At 32.4% G+C, this 26,018-nt stretch overlaps 1 protein-coding gene across 1 annotated transcript in view; it reads left to right on the forward strand.

Annotated features, from left to right (window-relative positions):
- The window catches only part of LOC113509675 (spondin-2), a 68,999-nt gene that overhangs the window by 30,282 nt on the left and 12,699 nt on the right, over positions 1-26,018 (forward strand). The window contains exons 2-3 of the mRNA XM_026893067.3: positions 1,423-1,693; positions 24,450-24,649. Coding sequence (XP_026748868.2) covers positions 1,501-1,693; positions 24,450-24,649 — 393 coding nt within the window. The 5' untranslated portion in view covers positions 1,423-1,500. The remainder of the gene's footprint in view (positions 1-1,422; positions 1,694-24,449; positions 24,650-26,018) is intronic.

Raw genomic sequence — 26,018 nt, forward strand, 5'->3', positions numbered from 1 at the left:
ACTTACTCCAATAAATAAATATTCATTCCTTGTTTCATTTAGTAAGACGGCCTCTTAAGTGATGACATTACGAATATAGTGTCGTTCAAACTTGGACATGTTTCAACAATTCAGTCTTGATTCAAAACGATATATTACCTCAAAGGAACAGGAATAGATCAGGCCATTAACCCCGGCTTTTTACTCGCGTAAGCGGCGTAAAGAAATGCATTTAGTTCAGAGACTAAAAATAATTCATGAGCGCTTCTCACCTGTGCCATGTTTAATCTATCTATTTAATATTAGTTTTTAGCCGCGACTTCGTTTGTTTGACGGGATAAAAAGTGACCAAGGGAAAGTAAAGAACGTATTGGAGAAGAGCATACCTTCTTCGTCTTATAAAGTGCATTTGTAGTGAATTTTACAATGTTCGGTTAACCAATTAAGACTTTAAGAGGTAACAAATAAAGATTACAATTAAATATCAGTAAGGGTATTGAATTCATGAATGAATTTAAACATTTTAGGAATTTAATACGTTAAAAAAAGGCGACTTTGATTGTTACAAAAGCAATATGGAACTTAGGCTAGAGTGAATATTATTAGTCATGAAAAGGTGATCAATATTAAGAAAATCGATTCAGATTTTATAATGATATCGCGTAACATAACTACATATGAAAAATTCAAGAAAGTCACATATTTTTGTAGATAAATACTGATTGTCGATAAACACAAAATTCTTGTTAAACAAATGTTATATAACTGCAATTATTTATATTGTTAATTTAACATATAGCATCATGACAACTTAGAAGAAATTCATGTATTTTATATATTTATTTATGTAATATATACCGTTATAAATACTTAGGTATACTTAATATGATTGTTTTCATTTAGTTTTGCGCCATATAGCTACCAATTTAGCCCTTTCTTTTCTCCTATACTTAAAGAAATTCTTTAAATGGTACAATAAATAATATATCATAACCTTTAGAATATCCTTAAATTACGTTATGAAATTAATTTATGTTTCAAATTTTAGTTTCCCAGACTAAGTATTAATTTTGGCTATGTGTTGATAGTCAATCAGGAGAAACAATTTTTCAAGTATACATATTATGATGATAATTAGGAGAACCAAAATAGACTATGTGTTTTAAAATTCAGAAATTATTTTTGACTAAAGAGAGATTTATTATTCTTGATATTGATGCAAAACTACATTTTAGCTTCAACTAGTACCAACTTATCAACATAATGTTCTTTTGATGCATTTTTGATTGCGTACTGCGAATTCTGAAAGGATAGGTATATATATATATATATATAATTTTAAAAATGAAATTAGCAATAAAAATGTTTAATAACAAAATAAAATGTTTACGCTTGTTATTATTGGAAAATTTATTTATTTATAAAAATATTACTTTGTTCCAGGTACAAGTAAAAGTGATATGTTGTGACACCGTGACAATGACAGCGAGCTAGTGTTGTGAAAGTGTCGATATCGGTAAAATGGCGAGACTGTTGCTGGTGTTTTTATTGCCAGCGCTCGCCGCGGCTGCAACATCACCCGGTGACGCTGACACGTGTAATCCGGACAAAATGACAGTTTATCGGATGGTGTTGCATACTTATTGGACCAGGGAAAAGTTTCCGAAGCATTACCCGGATTGGAGGCCGCCCGCTCAGTGGTCGAAAATTTATGGTAAGTATTTTTATTATATAATTCTCTGCTTTACACCGTGTTTTTTTAGTCTATAGACGATGAGTTTTAAAAGTTATTTATTATTATTCTCTGATGGAGTTTATTTGATATTCCAACTTCCATAATAATAATAAAATTTAAAATAAGAATATTGATCCAATAAAAATGATCATCGCCTTGCAAACTTTGCCCGTTAAAAAGTATATAAAATAAATTATAATTGCAAAATTGCTCTCATTCACAGCGAAGCACTTGAAAGTTCTGGCTTCGGGAATAAATTTACGGCATTGTGTGAATTTACTTGCAATAACAGCAATGAATAAATTGTTTTCGCATAAATTTACAATTTAAGTAGTTTTCAAACAAACTTCTCGGATGGAAATTATATACTTGACCGAAAATAATGATTCACTTAAATTTAATTAATTATTATCAATAAATAATACATGTATACGATGAATATATCGATATTTTTTTAAATTATTGTCGCACAGCTCTTAAATTGTAACCGCGGCCAGCGAGATAGCTTAGTAGCTTAGTAACTGGCATAGTAACTTTTCTTTAGTTTTTAATAAAAGGAAAAATTAATTATTTTGTAATAATATACATTGATATTATAGCAACTTAATTATAAGAACAAATTCTAATAACTAAAAAGACTTTTACATCATGTATCGGATATCCTTACGGTTTATCTGAAATTGAGGAGTCAATGGATGTAGGTGCTCGGGACCTTCCTTATGTCCTAGTCCTTCATACCTCTTAGTCTATGGAGGAGACCTTTGTTCTGCAGTGGAATGTACAAATAGAAGATGTACCGGATTGACTTCCGTGTATTTTAGTCGAGAAGCCTCAACTAGTTCGGAACTATCTGGAACCTTTAGTCATGAGCGGCCGTGACGCGAGAGCGTTCCTGATATTAACCCATTACTTCCCAAGCATCGATATAATAGGATGTTTTGGTTCTTATCTTTAAATTAAGGTCTTAGTACATTAAAAAAAAGATATAAAAAATAAAATTTTAAAAAATTTATCGCTACTTGCTGTTACCACCTGTCCTATAAATATGACAATGGGAATATATGGTCAGAAATTAAGAAAGATCACAATTATAAGACAATCAACTTTATTTTAAAACTATCCCAATTAAAATTAAAAAAAATGGAATTACATAAGATTACTTCGTTTGGTAAGGCATGAAACAATCGCTGCAAAGTGTTTTATCGCATTTTTCACGAAAAGTCAATAGTTTTTTTTTTACAACCTTGTCCTTGGCAATGCCGTTGTTTATCTCTCTTCATTATATTGTGGTCCAAATTATTAAATCTGATCGGTTGTAAAAGAATTTCAGAAGACCCCAAAGTAGGTTTACTTGCTCTTCTTTTTGATTTTTTGATCCAAGAAAAACAAACCCTTCTTTTTTTTACAAGACAGGGGGCAATCGAGCATGCGGCTCACCTGATAGTAAGTGACTACCGCTGCCTATGGTCACCCACAACATTAACGGCATTACAGGAGTGCTGCCGGCCTTTTAAAAAGGAATATGCTCTTTTCTTGAAGGTTATGATGTCGTATCGGTTCGGAAATACTGCTGCTGGAAGTTGATTCCAAAGAGTGGTTGTGCGTGGAAGAAAGTGCCTTGAAAAACGCACACCTTCGCGTGAAATCTAGTAGAGGATGTCTCATTTTTATTAACCTGGTTGTAAATAATCCATGTATTTACTAAGAACATATCTAGGACTCTGATTACTAGTGGCCAGTATCATTTCTTACCTCTGAATCGGATGGGATATTTAGAAATCAACCAATCATGTTTGTCAACACTTTCCATATTTTGGTTGGAATTGTGGATTAGTCTTGGCTGATTTACGATCACTTTAGCCTTTTCTGTCTTAGAATATCTATTAGTTTTCACAAAAGGTTCAAAAGTATTGAAATTAGTCAGACGACACACTACACTGTTGTCATGCCATTTCACGCATAACTTCATTATTTTTCTCAAAACGATGGTCAGAGTAAACTCGCGGTTTTTTTTTCATTTCTTGCTTTGTCATGATAGGTCATTTTTTTATTCCTATTGTCCCTCACTGTGCCCGTAACTCTAAACACTTGAGATTTCAAATTATTAATTAATTGTATGCTACTGAAAAAGTTATCGAGGTATATCACATGCGCGCTGGGATCCATATACACCTCAAGCAACTTTTACTACTCTTGAACCTAAACCTTCGCCATCGAAGGTTTGAGTATCTTTGCCTGTGTATAGCAAAAAGTTATAACAATAACCGTTGACTCCATATAAAGCCCAAAGCTTATATCCAAACCTTACTGGTTTGTCTTTTATAAATTGTTTGATTCCATGATGACCAAAGTATTTCACGATCATTTCATCAACAGCTAAATTGGTTTCAAATATCCCAAACTTACGTGATGATTCATTAGTTTTATCGATAAACGGGCAGATTTTAAAAGCTTTGTCCATGTTATCAATTTTTGAATTGTCATTAAAATGCAAATAGGATTTTATTTTATCAAAACGATTTCTTAACATTGCTCAATCAACAAATGGAATATGTACGTCTTCATCTCTATACCAATAAAGTTTGCTTTGAGGCAAGTGGTTATATGAAGAGAAAAATAAAATTCCTATAAAAACTTTCAATTCCTCAACTGTTAGATTGACCATGTTTCCGCGTTGAATAGTAAACACATGTTCCCAGTGTCATATTTATAGTACGGTTCATTTTGAAGTTATATAACATGTTTCTATATTTTTTTTTTTGTAACTGATTTTAGTTATTACATATTTAGTAAAGATAATAAAGTTGTTTTTATGCACTTTAAACTAAGTATTTTTTTTCGTTATACAATATATAAAATGAAAACTAATGCCCTTTTTAACTCACCAAAATTGATCAACTTTAAAAATATATATTAAAATGATGTAAATATATTTTACTACCAAAAAAAATTATTTTGATAGAAAAAATATATTAAAATACAAATTTCATCAGTAGCTATAGTATATAATGCATAGTTTGTTGAAAAAAAAATATCTAATATAGTGTCCTAAAAATAGGACTGTGGGAAGGAATGGGTTAAAATAAATTGATTTAACACTAACAAACAAACAAATAAATTCACATTCACATTTATGTATTCATAATATATATTATTTATTGCACTTGAACAAAAAATACAGCGATTTGTTTAACAACATATTAGCAAGGATGGGTTTATCTCTAAAAGACATCTCTTCTTTTCTTTTTTATTTATAATATTAATAGGAATAATTAACTAAATGAGATAAAAATAAATAAATTAAACAAGGTGTAGCTAGTAAGTTATAATAATCTTAATTTAGTGCAATATTAACATATGTGATTCTATATAAATTCGTGATTCATTTTGCAGTCATATTGCAAAGTGATAATATGCATAACACAGGCAAGGCTACGAGTCAATGACACGCGATAATGGACGTACATACATACAGCAATTCAAACTTAAAACTGAACGATTTTACCCTGAATACACCACTTAACGATGATGATCGTTTCATTTAATCAGAAAATCGATTGCAGCCAATTTACATATTTATTTTCATAGTGGAAAAATTTGGAAAAAAAATCATACGTGATGTAAAGCATTTTTTTTTTTATAGGTGAAAATGGTATGGTAGCCCCGCCTGCGCTAACGGGATACGCTGGCGGTGCACCAGTGAAGGGTGATAGATGAGAATGAAAACAGGCCAGTTAGCCCATCAATATGAATTCATCAGGAATTAACCATGACAGTTTCCAGGGGGAACCGCGAGGAGGTCGACCTGGTTGGGTATATTGCTAGCAATGGCAATCTCAGTCTCCATTACTAACAATCCCTTTGCCCCCGATGTAAAGCATTGGGAAAAGACCAATATATAGTGTATACTAATATCTATTATAAAGAGAAAAGATTTGATTTTTTGTTTGTTTGTTTGTAATGGATCAACTTAAAACTATTCGACCGATTTTAATAATTCTTTCGTCCATTATCATTATAATATCAGCCGCTAACAGTCCACTGCTGATCATAGGCCTCCTCCATAAGGGGGGTGTTTCCATAGTTGGCAGGCAAGTTGGCAACCGCAGATAGAATTTGGTAATATTTTAAGACGGACACTGCTGTTCATTCTTCGACAATTGAGTGCCACCCCTACGACATATACGACTAAGGGACGGTCCATTCTATGTCGAAACCACGCTGCAGCTTTAATAATCAATAAATACAGTTTATGACGATGATTAATTTGGAAACTACCCAATAAAGTGCTTATAACATCTCCTAAATCCTATTATCATTAGAAACGTGCAAATTTTTGAGGATAGATGGATGTTTGTTGCACCAGAGGGAGACTTTGTACAAAAGTCGATTGCTTGGCTAATCTATGCTTGGGCAATGAAATCTATCCATCCATTCATCTTTTTTATACAACTTAGAATGGCAAACAAGCTGACGGCCCACCTGATGGAAAGTGGTAACCGTCGCCTATAAACATGAGCAGTACTATGGATATAACAGAGTATACTGTTACGTCCATGATACCCCCCATGCGTTGCCATTCCTGAGGACTCAGATGTTATTCCTCTATACCCTGTAAATTCACGCCATATCCCACCCTTCAAACTGAAACACAGCCATGCAAACACAACTGCTTTACGGTTGAAACACGAATGGGACAGAGGTACCCAAGCTAATGACTTTTGTACAAAGTCTCACTCTTATATGCTTAAACTAAAGTAGCATTTATGTCATACAGATTTGATATTACCTGGTTATGAGATAAAACGTTACTCTACACCTTTATTATTCTTGTCCCAAAAACATATATTATTTTATCGTTTATAAATCCTTTTAGAAATGTCAAAACAGTATTTAAACGGCGAAAATGTAGGTCTTACTGAAATATTGTTACACGATTGGCTATTGCCCAATAAAAAAAGAGATTATACGGAATTATTTCATATTATAATTAAATCCAAATGGTCTTTTCTTGGAAAAAGAGCGAAGAGTTTTTAATCATCCCGGCCCAGTGTTTATAAAGGCCGGATCAACTTTAAAAATAAAGTGTGCAACTTTCTTAATTGTCTGCCCACGTAGACGTTCTACTTCATAGCAAAATATCTTTTACCTCAGAGATACGACCGTGAAAATATGGGTTAAAAAATATGTCATTTATTTTTTAAATAAATAGAGAAAACAGGTAAAAAATTAATTATCGAGCGTTGGAGGAATATCGAAATTAACTTTTTGCTGAAAACTATTATTGGAGTAATATTTTTAGGTATTATTAGGAATCACATTATAGGATAATAGTTCTTTTATTATATATCCACTACTGGGAATAGAAAGCAATTATAATCCTTGTTGTATATAGTCTATGGTTGACTTTTGGGTACACCGTCAAGGTTAAAGTGAAATAAATATAAAAGTGAGTTTGTTTTTTTTTTTGTCAGCGTTCATCATCATCATCATATATTGTCCACTGCTAAATATAGCCTATATTCTCTTCTTATACCTTACCCTCAATAAGATATTTTTGAACAAAGCCTAACTTACTAAGCGATTACTTGAATGACAAATGTGCGTATTGTTAGTCGATCATGCATGGGCTTTTAACGACCATGTAATTTTAGACATAGTACATTTAACTAAATACACGTATCGTTAACAAAGATTTAAAAGAGTAACTATTGAGTTTCTTGCGGGCTCTTCTCAACAGATAACATTTTTTCCGAACTCTGCATTAGATTTAGAAAAAATGACGATTTAAAAGTTCTTGTAAACAAGTCTATTTGTTATAAAGTTTATTTAAATTGATTGAATAAGGGGTTTTTACCAGTAGTTGCCACGCTTTGCAGGCGGATTAGCAACAGCAATTAGTTTTTGGTGGTGTTTTAAGAGGGACGCTGCTGCCTATCTCTATACCATTAAGATTTTTTAATGGGTAATAATGGTATGGTAACCTCGTCTGCGCTATTGGTATACACTGGCGGGGTACCAGTGAGGGATGACAGATGAAGATGAAAGTAGGTCAGTTAGCCTATCCTGACAAATTAAACTAGAATTAGTCACGATGGTTTCCAGGTGGTGCCCCGTGAAGGTCGACCTGACAGAGTATATTGCTAATAATAGGGCTATTTGACCCCATTACTAACAATCCCTTTCCCCCCTCTCTACCATTAAGTTTCCTCAGTCGCCTTTCACGACACCCACCAGAAAGGAAAGGGTGGTCCATTCTATGCTAGGTCCACTAATATTATAAAAAGAGGAGGAAGGGATTGTTAGTAACGCAGACTACTAATTCCATTGCTAGCAATATACCCTGTCAGATCGACCTGCACGTGGTCTCCTATGGAAACCATAGTGCTGAATTCCTAGTATATTCATTACGATGGTCTAACTGAACTGCCTATCATATATCATTTTGCTTACTTATAACGGAACACAAACCAACCAACTGACCAGAGGGAAACTTTGTATAAAAGTCGTTTGCTTGGGCACCTCTGTCCCATTCGTGTTTCCACCGTGAAGCAGTTACGTTTACATGGTTTTGTTTCGGTTTGAAGGATGGGATGTGGCAGTGAATTTACAAAATACAGAGTAATAACACCTGATTTCTCAGGAATGGCAACGCATGGTGGGTATCATGGACGAAACAGTATACTCTGTTATGTCCATGGTACTGCTCATGTCTATAGGCGACGGTTACCACTTTCCATCAAGTGGGCCGTCAACTTGTTTGCCATTTGAAATTGCAAAAAAACAAAAAAAAAATACTGAAAGATACATTATCAGAGATTCACAGGAGCTGTATTTTATTTAAAAAATACCGTGCGAAGATAGAGCGAGTCGCTAGTAAGAAGTAATTGCGTAACACAAAAATGCGGACGAATTAAGTACCATCTCCTTTTAGAAGCTTAAGAAAGTTTCGCCGGGAGACCGATAAGAGCGAGCTAAAATACACCTGTCGTATATACGAGATGATTAAAATAAAGCAATAATATAGAGTAGTGCTGTATCCATGCCAATTGGCAGCGTTGGCAGCTGAGTTCAGTACACTCTGATATCATTCATGAATCACGGTAAACACTCTACATTTTTAATGTTACTGTCATTTATGGGTAGATGCGGTTACTCGCATACGATTCTTTATTTTTTTTTTTTCATTTATTTAGGAAAACTAACAGTTACATGTTAAAGAATAATACATAATATTAATCAAAGAAAACATCGAGTAAATTTGCCACCGACACCGGTTACCACAGTTTCAATTCAAATATACTCGTAATACAAATAGCTGAAGCAAACAAGAACAGTTAAAAATTACATGAATCTTTTAGAGATTAGCTTTTTAAAAATGCTTGGGCATTCATTAGTAATATCAAAATCATTAAATAAAGCGTCATATGAATTCACAAGTCTATATAAAGTTGACCGTTTTCCAGAATTTGTACGACAGCGGCTAGCGGCAAAGAGACTATTTGGATAACGGCAATGCACTCTAGTGGGTATTCTGTAACACAACTTATTGATAATTGGACTACAGTCATATCTATTATGACACAAATTATATACGAGTACTAGTCGTTTCCCGCGGCGTTGCCCGCTTTTAACTATGCATATTATTCTCATTCACACTCTTCATGAATCCGATTTTATATTGTATTATATACTTAAATGATAATTACGTATCTAATACCTTCATAAAGCATTTTATATGTAATTCTTTAAATTGATATAATTTTTTTATTTACCAACCAATTGAAATAAAATAAATATTAAATGTTAAGTCGAGCAAGCTGCAACGTATTAGTGAAAACTGCATTCAAATCGGTAAAGCCGTTTCTGAGATTAACGTGCACAAACGTATAAATAAATAGGCAACAATTTAAAAAATAATTGTTTTGGGTTATATTGCGTTCACAAAACCTTATAATAGTTTTTCTTATATATTATCCATGTACAGACAGAGATCAGTTACGATTTTATTATATGTATTGATAACAAAAATTATAATATACAACGGATTGATTGCTGTATGGTGCCGACATAGAATTTACCACCACTTTCCTTCCGGTGGGAGTCGTTAAAGGCGACTAAGAAGACTTAATGGTAGAGGGATAGGCAGTAACGTCCCTCTGTTAACATTGCCAAAGCTAAACTGCGGTTACCAACCCACCTGCCAAATGTGGCAATTATTGAAATATCTTCACTCCCTCAATTATAAACAGCCATAAGTAGCGTCCCAGTTCCTTATGACAGTAAACAGACTACAGCATAGGGTTCTACAAAAAAGGGGGTAAAGAGATTTCTTCAGGGTCGGCAACGTGCGCGTAATGACCCTGATATTGCAGGCGTTCATAGGCTACGGTAACCGCTTACAATCAGGCGGGCCGTATGCTTGTTTGCCACCTCAGTGGTATAAAAAAAGTGTATGAGATAGCTTATATTCAGCACTACTGACAAATAACAGCTGATATAATTAATATTAGTTAAGATGTATTTTTTTATACAACTTAGAATGGCAAACAATCTGACGGCCTATCTGATAGAAAGTGGTAACCGTCGCCTATAGACATGAGCAGTACCATGGGCATAACAGAGTATACTGTTCCGTCCATGATACCCCTCATATGTTGCCGTTCATAATGACTCAGGAAGTTTAGTTAAAAAAAATTTCAAATAAATTAGTTTTATTTGAATTTTTTTTTAACTAAACTTCCTGAGTCGTTATGAACGGCAACATATATTTTTTATTATAACTATAGTAAAAATATGTTATTATTCTAAATAAAAAAAAAAAACAAGTTCTCTGCGATGGTAACCATTAATCTTTAGATGTTATGGCTATAGACAGCAATAGTGAACGTATTTTCTCTTAATCAATATATCTAACCGTTTTATCAATACGCGAGCTATTTGGCCGACTCCATACTGAAGCACTAGCGAAAATCACCTCATACAACTACATAAGATTGTAACTGTAGTCTATCTATTTCCGTCATTATGTTCTAAGTAGTAAAGCACATAATACAACAGCGTGGTGTATTCTAGCTAACGACGGCAATTAAGAACAGGCCCACCTTAAACTAATGGTTTTGTTTTTCCCATACTACAGAGCCTCTCCTTAATTTCCTTTTTCCTTGAAAATAAAAAAAGCAGTTGCCTAAATATAAGTACATTGTAATATAAAAGATTAATTAGAACCGTACTTTATGCTTAAAGTACTAGGAAAACATGAATTGTATATTAGATTTTATTAACTGCTAGCTTTTTGCTCGCTTTTTTTATACCACTGAGATGGTAGACAAGCGTACACCAGGTAGAATGTACGCTGTTACCGTAGCCTATGAACGCCTGCAATACTAGGGGTATTACGCGCGCGTTGCCAACCCTGAATAAACTTTTTTACCCCCCCTTTTGAAAAGCCCCATGCTGTAGTCTCTTGACAAAACCTCGATAGGGAGCTCATTCCATAACCTGAGTGTAAATAAATACACGCATACTGGGGGGAAATGGATTGTTAATAATGGAGACTGAGAATCCCACTGCTAGCAATATACCCAACCAGGTCGACCTCCTCGCGGTTTTCTCTCGAAACTGTCATGGTTAATTCCTGATGAATACATCATGATGGGCTAACTGGCCTGTTTTCATTCTCATCTATCACCCTTCACTGGTGCTCCGCCAGCGTATCCCGTCAGCGCAAGCGGGGTTACCATACCATTTTCACAAATAAAAAAAAAATAGACGCATACTCATTCATACATGTAATTTCAAACGTGGGAAAACCAAAATAAAAAAAAAATAGCCTATTTCTAGATATCAAGCATAACTCTGAAAAAAGCATTCAATTAGATTTTGCGTGATGTCGGAACAAACTTACAGATAGAGAGAAAGACAGACAAACTTTCTATTAAAAATAAAATTTTGATATCTATTTGTCTTATTATTATTACATATGTGTTATGTATATATTATGATATTAGTAAAAATAATAAATTATATTTTGTGGCTGTGAAAATTTAAAAAATTGCCTGAATAAGTCTAAAAACAACTGTTTTCTATACAAATGATGCGTAATAATAATTAAAAGTCAATTTGACCTTTAATACCATACCATGAAGTTCAAATGTTAGTGGAGAGGTTCCGGGAAGGCAAAACAATTGAGTGAAAAATTAAAGAATCGACTGTTAGGCAATATGAAATTCGTCGGGTCAGCTAATATATACAATATATATGTATATTGTTGAATATAGAAAAGAGAAAAAATAGAAAGGACATTCCTCCAGTATGAAGTCTCAAAGATAATTAATTTAAATTATCATTTCCATAGACAATATTATAATTTTATACTGGTATCATTACTCACACTGAATACAGAATAAATGTACTTACTGACAAAGTAAAAGGATACCTATTTACAGTAACAATAAGTGACATTTTGAGTGTTATTTGTTTTGTGACGAACGTCACAATAACAATGCATTTGACAATGACGAATGAATGGGCTGACTATTTATTACAGCTCCCTACTCCCATGCCGAATGTGCCTATGTCGATATTCTACAAATTACTGTAGACTAGCTGTTTTCCGTTGTTTTTCTCGTGTAACTCTATAAATGATCTTATGTGTTAAGTTAGGATATCACCTATTCATGTACATATGTAGTGATTAATTCTTGTTTAATTTTTCACGATGGATGTAGTTGTATAAAAAAAAGGTTTCGCTGAGTTATCAAACTGAAATTTTCAGAAATAACGCCATATAAAAGACAGGTCTCGATTAAATAATGAACTTATCAGTGATGCTCTCGTCGAGGTCGAGATCGGGCGAGAGCGTCTTCATTCATCAGTTCATCACTTCTGCCTACGATAAGCTATTCTCGTGGTCTATCTATGTACTAAATGTCAATGTGTAGCTATGTTCTGATTATAATATAATATATCCAAAAATTTTTATTGATACCTATATGTATAAATGATTATATGATGCTCTCCATCAAACTTATGGAAATTTAACATAATTTAAAAGCATAGTTTAAAAGGAACCAAGCCGTAAATTCTTTAAAAAATTGTATAACATACCTTATTCCATGAAAGTTTTAAACCGTATACCTCCAATTTCAATAGTCCCATCGTTACTTTTCCCATAATTTTATTTTGCTTGTATTTATGGAAACATTGAAACATTAATGGCGTTGCAAAGTTTGCCGATAACATCGATTACTTTATTTAGGTTAACGGCATCGTGGTAATGTCTGTTCTTCGCAACTGGCTGTATTCAGTCATCAGCTTTTGGGGTTCCGTAAGTAAAAAGCTGAATGATAACTCAATTATTGGATTTGTTTAAATTTTTTTTTTGTCGTTTAATTACAATTCTGGTAGAGAATGCCATATGGCATTAATCTCGCCACTTGTATGTACAAAGTTTTATTGTGCAATAAAAATTAAAATATTATAAATAAATATATTTTTATACAACTTAGAATGTTAAACAAGTTGGCCCACCTGATGAGAAGTGGTAACCGTCGCCTATAGACAAGATCATGGACATAACAGAGTATACTGTTTCGCACATAATACCCCCTATGCGTTGCCATTCCAGAGGACTCAGGTGTTATTCCTCTGTACCCTGTAAATTCACTGCCATATCCCACCCTTCAAACTAAAACACAGCCATGCAAACACAACTGCTTCACGGTAGAAACACGAATGGGACAGAGGTGCCCAAGCAAACGACTTTTATACAAAATGTGTGTGTTTTTTTACTCTGGTATAGTAAAATGGTATAACGGTCGCCATTATTAAAGTATTAATTACCCACATGTCTATTCACTTTAATAACCCCATAATTAAACAGTTTGTCAGTATTTATTAATAGTACCATAACTACGTAATAATATTTAACATTTTTTTTTTTTTTTTTTTTTTTTATGCAACTTAGAATGACAAACAAGCTGACGGCCCACCTGATGGAAAGTGGTAACCGTCGCCTATAGACATGAGCAGTACCATGGACATAGCAGACTATAGTGTTTCACCCATGATACCCCCCATGCGTTGCCATTCCTGAGGACTCAGGTGTTATTCCTCTGTACCCAGTAAATTCACGCCATATCCCACCCTTCAAACCGAAACACAGTCATGCAAACACAACTGCTTCACGGTTGAAACACGAATGGGACAGAGGTGCCCAAGCAATCGACTTTTGTACAAAGTCTCCCTCTGGTTTAACATGGAAATATTTATCTGTATGGGATATAGAATTTCAGTTTAATTTCCTAATTAATATTCCTATATTAATTTCAATCTGAACTTTGCATATAATTGTTTTTATAATCGTATTGAATTGGTATATTTCAGAAGAGATATTTCTTTCTGTCCCATTCATGTTTCTACCGTGAAACACATATTCGCATGGCCTTTTTTTTACAACACAGGGGGCAAACGAGCATGCGGCTCACCTGGTAGTAAGTGACCCATGATCACTCACAATACTAACGGCATTGCAGGTGTGCTGCCGGCCTTTTAAAAAGGAATATGCTCTTTTCTTGAAGGTTATGTTGTCGTATCGGTTCAGAAATACTGCTGCTGGAAGTTGATTCCAAAGAGTGGTTGTGCGTGGAAGAAAGTGCCTTGAAAAACGCACGGTGGAGGACCGCCACTCGTCCAGATGGGAGGGATGAAATTTTAGTTTATGGCGGGTTGTACGATGGTAAATGTTTTAATTTAAAGGATGGGAAGAGATATGCTAGTATAATTACAAGGTATAGAGACATTATAAGTTAGTCCTCAGAAAAAGTTATCATAGGCGACACAGGCATACTGTGTTATGTCCATGGTACTGTTCATGTCTATAGGCCATAGTTATGTCACTTTCTATCGAGTGGGCCGTCAGCTTATTTGCCATTCTAAGTAGCATAAAAAAAGTAAATTATTGTAATAACTCCCTAATTTCATACTCTGTCATTGTACTCTAAATTATCTAATTTAGGAATTTCTTAAAATTGTAAATTGAAAATGACCTATCTATTCTGTCTACATTAACGTTTATTACTTTATAGTGCCTGAACAGATTAATCTATGTACTGTATACATACTATATGGAATGAAGAAGGATATAAAATACTTTCTATACCAGTCAGTAAACATATTCCAGTTACGCAGACGAAGTCACGGGCAAAAACTAGTATTTATGTTAAACTATTTAAGCTTGACAACAGCATAATTTTTTCACAAACTTTCATCTTCACAATAGTTATACGTAAGATTAATAGTTCGATTCGTAGGTTCTACATAAAATATATGTTGAAAAAGTTTGGAGAATTGACAAAAATACTTTTACAAATAGTGTTTTTCGAGAGATTTTATACGAAAGGTTTCACTCGACTTCAAAAAGAAGCAAGCTCATAATTCGATAGTATTTTTTTGTTTGTTAACTCCGTTAGTTCTATACCGATTTGGAATAGTCTTTTTTATCTGAAAGGATACACTTACGGATTGGTCCCATAGAATTTTTATCAAAATCAATTTAGTAGTTTAGTTTTTAAAACAAAATAATTTATTTTGCGACAATTGAAGTTTTTTTTTTTTTTTTTTGTTGAACACAATGTTAATTATTTGTAATATCAAGACAAGTTTCGTCTTAATATTGGTTGAGATATTTGTCTCACATCTGTGAATGAAACTTAAAAGTTTAATCATTTTTCATCAAAAATAAACAGTTCTCAATTTGTTCTATTTTAACAAATTATAAACAGATTTTAGTGATTCATTTTAATCGAGTCACAGTTTACAAGGTTTGCTGAAAAAGAGCTCTTACAGAGTTAAGCTCGCCTGTTGTACTTCTTTATTCAAAATAAATTATAACAATGTAATCTTTGTGTACAATAAAGTATAAATAAATAAATTAAATTTAAGTTTAAAAAAAAAAGAACCTCGAATCTATTCTATTCTAATTTAAATATATCTAATAATCTATTCTATTATAATTTAAAATAATTTAAGTTTAAACAATGTAATCTTTGTATACAATAAAGTATAAATAAATAAATTAGGTTAGTGTTTTTGAAAAAAGAACCTCTAATTACATTATTCAACGACCCTATTCTAATTTTAAAAAGATTTAAGTTTTAACAATGTAATCTTTGTGTACAATAAAGTATAAATAAATAAATTATGTTAAAGTATTTTTAAAAAAAGAACCTCGAATTATATCATTCAACTACTCTATTCTAATTTTAAAAGATTTAAGTTTTTAACAATGTAATCTTTGTGTACAATAAAGTATAAATAAATAAAGTTTAAGTTCTTTTTTTTTAATAAAGAACTTCGAAATTTGTATGTCATCAACGAATTCTAATTTTAACAAGATTTAAATTTTTGTTTTTGGAAAACATTTTAAATTGTACAGAGACAATTGTTGTCTCTGTACAATTGTCACTGGGTGCAGTGCCAAAAGTCATTACTAAACCGTGAATAATTCTATATTCCGTATGACACATTCACTGTTATGATGTAATTGCAGTTCGTTTCCTTGTTGCGATTTTATTATCTTTATATTTTAAATGACCTCGGTAGTGGCATTTTTTAAGACATTGCCTCACCTTCCCTGAGTTGTGAGTTTGACTTCCGTGCAAAACAAACATTAGAATTTATATTTATGAGTATGTATATTTGTATTCGTTAGGTATTTTGTATGTATAATGTATGTATTTTTGGTCCATGTGGCATAGAATAAGCTACTTCTTCCTTTCCTGTGGGTGTCGTAAGAGGTGATTAAAGGAACTTAATGGTAGTGGGATGAACAGCAGCGTCCCTCTTAAAACATCTAAAAGCTTAACTGTCAGCCCCCTTGCCAAGCGTGGCAACTATTCCCAAAACTCCCTTTATGGGGACGGCTTATTTTCAGCAGTGGGCAGTTAACGGCTAAAATTATGACAACGACGAATGTATGTATTTACAAGAAAAAAATAGTTAACCATGTTTGTTACACCTAGTACCTTTACTTGAAGGTGAATAAGAGTATATAAAATGCAGGTGACTCAGGACCTTATGGCAGTCTATAGAGAAGGCTTATATTTAGCAGTGGACAGGAAATAGTTGAAATGGTAATGATAATCAAGAGGTTTTTTTTTTATCGGGTGAATATGGTATATATAGTAACCCTGCCTGCGCTATCGGTGTACATCGGCGGGGCACCAATGAGAAGAAGTGAAAGGTGAGGCTGGAAAGGCAATTTAGTTAGCCCATCGTGACGAATTCAACGATAAATTAGTGGCGATAGTTCCCAGGGAAAACCGTGTGGAGGTCGACCTGATAGGGTATATTGATAGCAATAGGGATTAACCTCCCCGTTACTAACGTTCCCTTCCCCCCGATAATCAAGAGTATATCTACGATGCAGTGGCTTAACAATGATACAAAACTACACAAAAACAACTTGATGTTAATATTAAATTACAGAAAAAAAAGTTTAACATCTTTAATAAAGGCTATGTTTAGTTTGAAACTAATTATTCATCACTATTATTAATAAATGAAGCTCAAATTCATTATTCACTTAAATATTAATATATACAAGCGTTACGGAGCACTTTCATCGTTATCCGTCAGTCGTATAATTACGTTATGAAATTCATAAATTTATGATATTTTTTAGCTATTAAATATTAACAATTTTAATAAACATTATGAACACTTAAAATACAAAAATAAATTTCTGCACATTCTAGTAATTTCTCATTAAATTTAATAATAATAATGAACTCTTTATTGCGCAGAATAGAGATGTATACAAGGAGTATTTATACAGAATGTGCATACACAAAAGGCGGCCTTATCGCTAAAAGCAATCTCTTACAGACAACCTGGCATAAATAGTAGATAAGTGCAGAGATCAAGGTAGATGGCGCAAGTCAGACACAGTAAATACAAAAAAAAATTAATTTATATATAAATAATAAAAAGAATAAAAATAATTTAAATTTGAACATATATACATACATATCTGTCACGCCTGTCTCCCATTAGGGTAGGCAGAAACAATGGAATGCCAAATGCTTCGATTCAAACAAACCTCTTTCGCTTCTTCTACATTAATCAATCTTTTTATATACGCTCGCCGGTTACGGGTACTTTTAATTTGGCCCTTCTTCAGCACGTCGCCTATTTGGTCGACATACGTCCGTCTAGGGAGGCCCCTACCGTCATCTCCATTAATTCTTGCTCGATAAATCTCTTTCGTAATTCTTCTTTCATCCATCCTCTCCAAATGGCTAAATCAACTCAACATTTCTATCTCGATTTTTGTCACTACATCATCTTTCAGTCCACACTTCTCTCTAATCACACTATTTTGAATATTTTGTGAATAATTATCAATTGTATTATATTCAAAAGTTATTGAAAATTAATTAGTACTTATATTATTAAAAAAAAAAAGACATTACACTCTGATATCAGTATTCTCAAATAAAAGAAAAAAAAAATGAAATCAAATCAAATCAAATTCTAAAATTCGCTGCCCTCATTCAACGCATCGCGTTTAAAAAAAAAACAAAGTATTTATCGTTAAGAAAAAAAAAACACACCGGAATGATTCAGTTTTAAGAGTCATTCAGATATCAGCACAGTCCATTGTTATCCGCCCACTCGGCGTGAGGAAATTGCTCTCGATTTGTCAATCGATTCCGATGACGCCTTATAAATTGAATACTTACGTCAATCGATTGAGAGCGAGATTATTTTTTCATTACTCGACATTTCAATGAGACACTTGGTGCAATATCCAGAATTTGTGGCGCCATCGAATATAATTTCGCGTTATGACATCTACAGTACAACGTTATGAAAGACTTTTAATAAAGGAAGGAGTCATTTTGAATACGGGGTACATACTTACATCGCATTGTAGCATTATATTTAATGCATCTTTGTATTTTAAATGATTTATGACTCAAAATTAAACATTTTCTTGTAATATCGTCGTAGTCGTAGAATACTGACGGATCTGACGAATATTACATATAAAGATCCGTCAGTATTCTACGACTATGACGATATAATTATAAATGTATATATGTATTATATATTATATATAATAGTACTGTGTGATTACTGATTACACACCTTACAACTATGTACTATAAATATCAAAAACAAAACCTAAAAATTTTTTATTTAAAAGTAAAAATTGGTATGTGTACTAGAATAAACGATGGGAGATAATACTTTTAGCATGAAATTCGCCTTGTACGTATACATATATATTAGTGAATAAATAAATAAACTATTATATTAATAATATTGCTAATAATATATTCAAATGTATCTATTCAAACGTTTAAATGTGATTAAATAGATACTAAATGGAATCACAAAACATTTATTGTAATTTTGTAAATAGTAAATTACAAATATTTAATATTTGTAATTTACTATTTACAAAATTAATATAAATATAATTATTATTAAAATATGAAAACTATCTTTTAATAATTTATATGAATAAATATTAATTAATATTAGTAATTAATATTTCTGTTTCCGCAAATTTTTATGTTTAATAAAATTTTAGCCTAAATTGTCATTTATATATAACCTCCTCTTGAATTTTGTAAGAGTGATTTTTTCTACACTTTTTTTAGTTGTACCTTTTTATGAGGTACAATTTTTTTTTATTTGTAGGTATATAAATTGAGACTGAAAAATTTCGAAGCGGGCAGTGTTTGAACCCGCATCTACTACGCTACGTTTTTTCCTCTTAAACATTTAACTTTCTACTCCAACGACGTAGCAAACTCGCAAAATAAGTTATTACTAGGATCTAGGGTTACCACATCTAATAGTGACATTTCCTGACAGTATCTTGGAGTTTTCAAAGAATTTGATATTTTATTTTAATGTAACAACTACAGGTTTAACTTACATGTAATTAGGTTGAAAAAATCTCGACTAGTCTCCGGACCATTCGGGACCCTTAATCGTAAGCGGCTATGACGAGTGCGTATGTTAAATCTATAGTTGTTATATTAAATTAGAATGCATACTTACGAAACTTTTAACAGTAAAATCTGATATTTAGTTTAAACAGTTTCCAAGACGTGTGGACATAGTGAGATTTTCAAAAACTATAAATCTTCAGCCTCAAGAATATTATAGTTTACAAAAAAATAATTCATTTATATAAAATTATAAAGATTTGGTATTATTTACTTTGTTGTGCAAATCACAAGACACCATAGTTTACACGAATTTATTAAAATAATTACAAAATTATATTTCTATTACAGTATTCGATTGTTCTAGTACCTACAGATATTAGCTTTTTACAAAAATAAGTACGCATGTATAGTCTTAATCATATTTACTTATTTTTAAGTGTTAAACTTTTTTCCAGTATATGTAAATAAAAGTCCCTTTTATGGTATAAGTCCGCCATTGTACTCATTATTTTCTTAAGAACTCTGTATCCTATAATTTAGGACTTTACTGTACAATAAAGTGTTACAAACAAACAAACAATCAAATGTTTATTATTCAAAAATAAATATTAATATATTTCATATCTTTTTATTATTAAACTGACTTGACTGTGCTGAGATTTTTTTCCTAACGACGTTAATAAAATGAATTACGAATAAAATTAAAAAAAAGCCAAATCAGTGCGTCTACTAACGTCAAGCATTGATTTTTTCGTTATACGTGTATAAATATGATATAATATATCAAGACTGTCTATATAAATAAAAATTAATTACACTTTTTCTCCCTTATCCTTGTAAAAGGTCAAAACTCCATTCGTATCAGAGAAATTTCTGTCGTCTGGCAACCCTACCGCCATCTGTCTATTGATGTTTACTCTAGCGTAGCTGGCAAATCTTGTTTGTCGCGAACTAGTAATAAATAACTACGGCAACGCGTACCTTCCCTCGCCAGTCGGGTTATTTGTCATTTTGGTTTCGTCTGTACTGATATTTAATGCACGATCCCTTGTTATTCTGAAGCTTCTGTTCGCTGTTTTGTTGGCTTTCTGTATAATCTATGCATATTTAGTTTACAAGAGACGGCCATTAACGCTGCCATACAGGTGAAATATAAATTTGTATGTTGCTGAATTCATGTAATATTTTATTTAAAATATATATAATATTCTTTATTGCACTTGTAAATTGCATTGTTAATGCATTTATAAATATTGTGAGCAAGGATTTATCTCTGATAGATTTCTCTTCTCTTCTATCTTTCTTCAGTCAACCCAATATAGTTAGAAAGTATATCGTTAGCAAGCAGCAGAAGTTGTACAACTATTAATATTTAGAATACATAAACAAATATACAGTTAAATAATATTTTACCTGCGAGAGACTGCACAAATTTACCTGAATTAATAAAATTTAATGAAAGAAAAAACCCCTAAATTATATTAGTAACAAATTGAAACATTTAATCAATCAAAATATTTTTGATTTGTATGCCAACAGGCAGTTTTATGATCAGGAGGTCTACCATGAAATTTCGAATTTCCGGATTCAATTTCGTGTTTTCGTTCATACCGAAATCGGCCCAGTAAATAGAGTTTAACAATTCATTCGTCATAAATCCCACCATAAAAGTCCAAAGGAAGGATATTTTAACATTTTATTTATTTTTATTTATTTAATATTTTTAAACAATATGTATTAGGTAATGTTAACATCCAAATTGTGTTTCATTCGGCTCCGAAGTTACGAAAAATATGGCCGTTAAGGCGCGAAGACGTAATAATCAACAAACAGACACTTTCACATTTATAATATTAGTAAGGATTAATCGTACTATTTATTGGTACTATAGGATTATAAATGTGATAATATATTTGGATTTGGATAAAATTTGCTGTACTAAAAGTTATAATCTAACTTAAGAATAACTTAAAAACGAAAGAACACGAAAGCTAAGGCTGTGGAATGAACTTCCTGCCGAGGTTTTCCCTAAAGACTACAGTATGGGGTTCTTCAAAAAAGGTATATTAAGGTTTCTTCAGGGTCGCCAACGTGCACGTGATACCCCTAGTGTTGCTGGCGTCCATAGGCTACAGTAGCAGTTTACCATCAGATGGGCTGTATGCATGTTGATGTATGCCACCTTGTGGTATAAAAAAAATAAGTAAAAATGTCTTATACTCTCTCTCTCTGTAACCTTATATACTCTATACTTTCTGTGTCTTTTATTTCAAGAAATCGTAGCTTTTTCCTTGAAACTCAGTAAAAGATCTGTCTAAATGCTGCAAAATACTATAACCATGGAACGAGAACGTTTAGACGCGTTATAATTACCTCATTTCGTATGCTTCAAAGATGGCCCAGTATTTCGACCGTAGTTATTTAATAAAATAATAATTTACCCCCAAAAAGGGAACCAGGAAAATTGTTCACTGTAATCAAAGAGGTTTTGGCGGAAACTTCAAAGCTTTCATTAGATTTTATGAGATTTTCAGCAACGAGATCGTTGCTAATTTATCTTTCGTATTAATTGTATTAACGACTGTTTGAGTAAATTCCAAATAACCGTTAGCAAATTCGTAATTAAATGTGAAATGGAATGTAAATTGGACTTGAATTTTAAGTCCAAGCTACAGATATAAAATAACGTATAAAAATATTAAAAAAAAATTAATATTAAGAGAGATAATGAGAATTGCGTTACGCAATATCACAACTCTCTCATTATCTCCTCACACATGCACGCAAGCACACATGTACATACACGCAAAGAGAGAGTGAGAAAGAGAGAGAAAAAAACGAGAGTGGAAGAGAGAGACCACACACGCACACTTACACGCACATATAATATGCACACGTACATATATACGCACATGTACATGCACACACAAACACACGCACATATAATAATATATTACTTGTAAACTTAAACCAAAATATTAAGAAAAAGATAGATTTTTTGCACTAAAATTTATGACATGACGAAATAATCTCATATTTTGATCTCTCAGTATGAAAGTAAATTCCATCAGTAATAAAAAGAATTAATAAAACCGGTTCAAAATTGGCGATGATATCAAGTAACACACACACAAATAATATAGAACTTATCTCTTCTGGAAATCACTTAAAAATATAATCGCTTTAGAGTCCTATTACAAATTACGAAAGTGCCCATTTTAGGTCCCTACTTCTCGTAACTGTTAACATTATGTAATGTTATTGTGAATGGGGCTTGTTACCATCCGTGTCGATAAGTGTCTATTTTAACGTTCAACTTTGGACAAACGCCAGAACGTAGGGCGCACGGCGCCTAAGAATCACTTTTAAATATTACCGTTTGTGAATGATTCAGTCACTGTTAAATAAATAGATATCGAAGACATTTTATCTCCTATTAGTTTATCAGGGTGATACTTTGCACAAAAGTCGTTTGCTTGGGCACCTCTGTCCCATTCTTATTTCTACCATGAAGCAGTTGTGTTTACATGGCTGTATTTTGATTTGAAGGGTGGGTGTGAATTTACTTTTATTTTACATTTAATATGGTAGTGAATTGACAGAGTACAGAGGAATAACACTTGAGTTCTCAGGAATGGCAATGTATGCGGGGTATCGTGGGTGAAACAGTGTACTCTGTTATTTCCATGGTACTGCTCATGTCTATTGGCGACGGTTACCACTTTCCATCAGGTGGGCCGTCAGCTTGTTTGCTATTCTAAGTTGCATAAAAAAAATTGTAACTTTATAAGCACGTTTATTATTGTTGTTAAATAGAGATACAATACAATTATAAATATTATAAAATGAGGCGTCATATTCTAAATATGCCTAAAAAATTTAAATTCATAATTTATCCAAAACTATTCCAATACAAAATTTACAGACTTCCTAGAAATAAATGTAAAATAGTTTTGACTCAATTCTATTATAAATTTAACTTATACACGTCCTTTAAATTATATTTTCAATGAAAAATCAAATTAAATCTTTAGTTTTAGAAATAGAGCTCTTTAGAAATGAGCCCAAAATTTTCCACAATTATGCAACGATTTCATTAATTCTATTTACGACTTACTTCCCTAAAAATAAAATATTAATTTGCTCAAAATTATACAGTAATTATTTTATTACCAAGAACTCAATGTCCTTCGAATTCTTGGTAATAATGTTGATTGTTTATTGCAATGAGAATGCGAATAAATTAATTATAATCATAAAACGTAATAGTGTAATATAAATTAAATATAGTGATGTCTTTTTCAAATATAATTAAATTAATATAAAATTTATTTGTCACTTACATAGGTATTTCTAAACTTAAAATTACAAGTTATATTATTCTGTTACATCGAATTATTGTAATAAAATACACATTCTAAAATGTCATTAAAATCAGTTGATTGTTTTCAGAAATTAGTATAAACTAACGTTGTAATTCTTATATATTATTAATAATATTAACAAATGACTTCAAAAAGAAGGAGGTTGTCAATTCTGTTGTGTCTTTTTTAATGTTTGTTACCTCATAATTCCGTCAGCTGTAAATTAATTTGGAACATTATTTTTATCTGAAAGAAAATGTTTGCAGATTGATCCCTTAAATATATTGTGAAAATGGATTCAGTAGTTAAGTTTTTAAATTAAAATTACTTGTTTTGCCACAATTGAAATCGTTTTTTTTTTGTTGGAACACAATTTAATTTAATAATTATTTTTGTTCGCAGGAGTATCACACGACAGATCGTACGTCCTCTTCCGCCTGGGGCGACGGGTATCACTCCCTGTTCGTCAGTTCACCGAATCCGGTCGGTCAGACGCCCTAGGTTCGGCCCCGGGTACGATGGACGTATTCGGAGCCCCTGCGATAACACAGGGCGCAGGGCGAACTGAGGCCGAGTTCTTTGTCGATGGAAACCATTCCAGAGTGAGTGAATATTTCGGTTCTATATAAATAACAAAGTTCGGAATTATTACATTTTAGTTCTTAGAAATGGCACAGGATACCTACTATGTCTTTGGATATACCACGGTACCCCATGGGCATCGCAGTTTATACTATGATATCCAAGTAGGCAGTATTCATGTCTATAGGCGATGTTGACATTTTCTATTGCATGAACTGTGAACTTTTTTGTCATTTCAATACACAATATGTATAGTGTGGAATAAAAAGCAGTTTGAGTTCCTTTTCTATGCAGTATACTGATAACAAGTCGATACATTTATTTATTAATTACTAGTTTTGTCCCGTAACTTTGCCCATGTTAATAAGAAAGTACATATAGTATGTTACATGCAAAATTAGAATATAACTTACCCGTATATCATTTTTTTTTCGAATCAGTTTAGTAATATTTGCATCAAAAAGTAACAAACATTTGTCTATTCATTCATCCATCTGTACTTATAAACTCACATTTATATTATCAACAGGATAATTTATTATAGAAATATTTCAACTTCAATACAAATATAATTAGTTTCCTCACCTTTTTTTTTAAATAAAAGATAGTTGTTCTTAATTCGATTTGGTCAATTGAGAACATAATTAACATAAGCTAAAAAATTAAAAATAAATTGAGAAACATTGGCCGTACGGTCCTAGCATAGAATAGGTCACCCTTTCCTTTTTCGTGGGTACGACTAAGAGTGAGCGAGGCATGAGCAGCAGCGTCCCTCTTAAAACATTTTGAAAGTTTAACTACAGTTTTGTAATAAATGTTAATGGAATATTTTCTCCGATTGCGCTAACGGTATACACTGGTGCCCCACCAGTAAGGGATGATAGGTGTAAATGAAAAGGCAGTTAACCCATCGTGACGAATACATCTGGAATTCAGCACGAAGATTTCCAGGGGGAATCTTAGCTGCGGTTGTCAATCCACCTGCCAAGCGTGGCAACTACTGGCAAACCCCCTTGATAGGCAAGCTTATGTTTTGCTTTTTTTTTTTGTATATGCATTCTTTCATTCCTTTTTACTGTGTATGCCTGTTGTTACTCGTATTTGTGTGCTGTAAGTAATGCAAATAAATCATCTATTTATCCTTTATTCAGCAGTCGACATTTGGAAGCTGATATGATGAGAAACACTTCCATTTAGAAGTCCATTAAAAACAGAATGATAATGTTAATTTACACTAATTATAAACTACAAACTCTGTATGTAAATGGAATATGTTATGACACAACTGTTACAAATTACAAATACGAGTACACGCGCCCTAATTGAAAATCATACCGACAAAGCCACGGTAATTTTACAATTAAATCCCGCGCGCTGTACAAAGCTATG

Source organism: Galleria mellonella, unplaced genomic scaffold (genome assembly GCF_026898425.1).
Source record: "Galleria mellonella isolate WM207_F2 unplaced genomic scaffold, CSIRO_AGI_GalMel_v1 utg57, whole genome shotgun sequence".
Taxonomy (NCBI): Eukaryota; Metazoa; Arthropoda; class Insecta; order Lepidoptera; family Pyralidae; genus Galleria; species Galleria mellonella.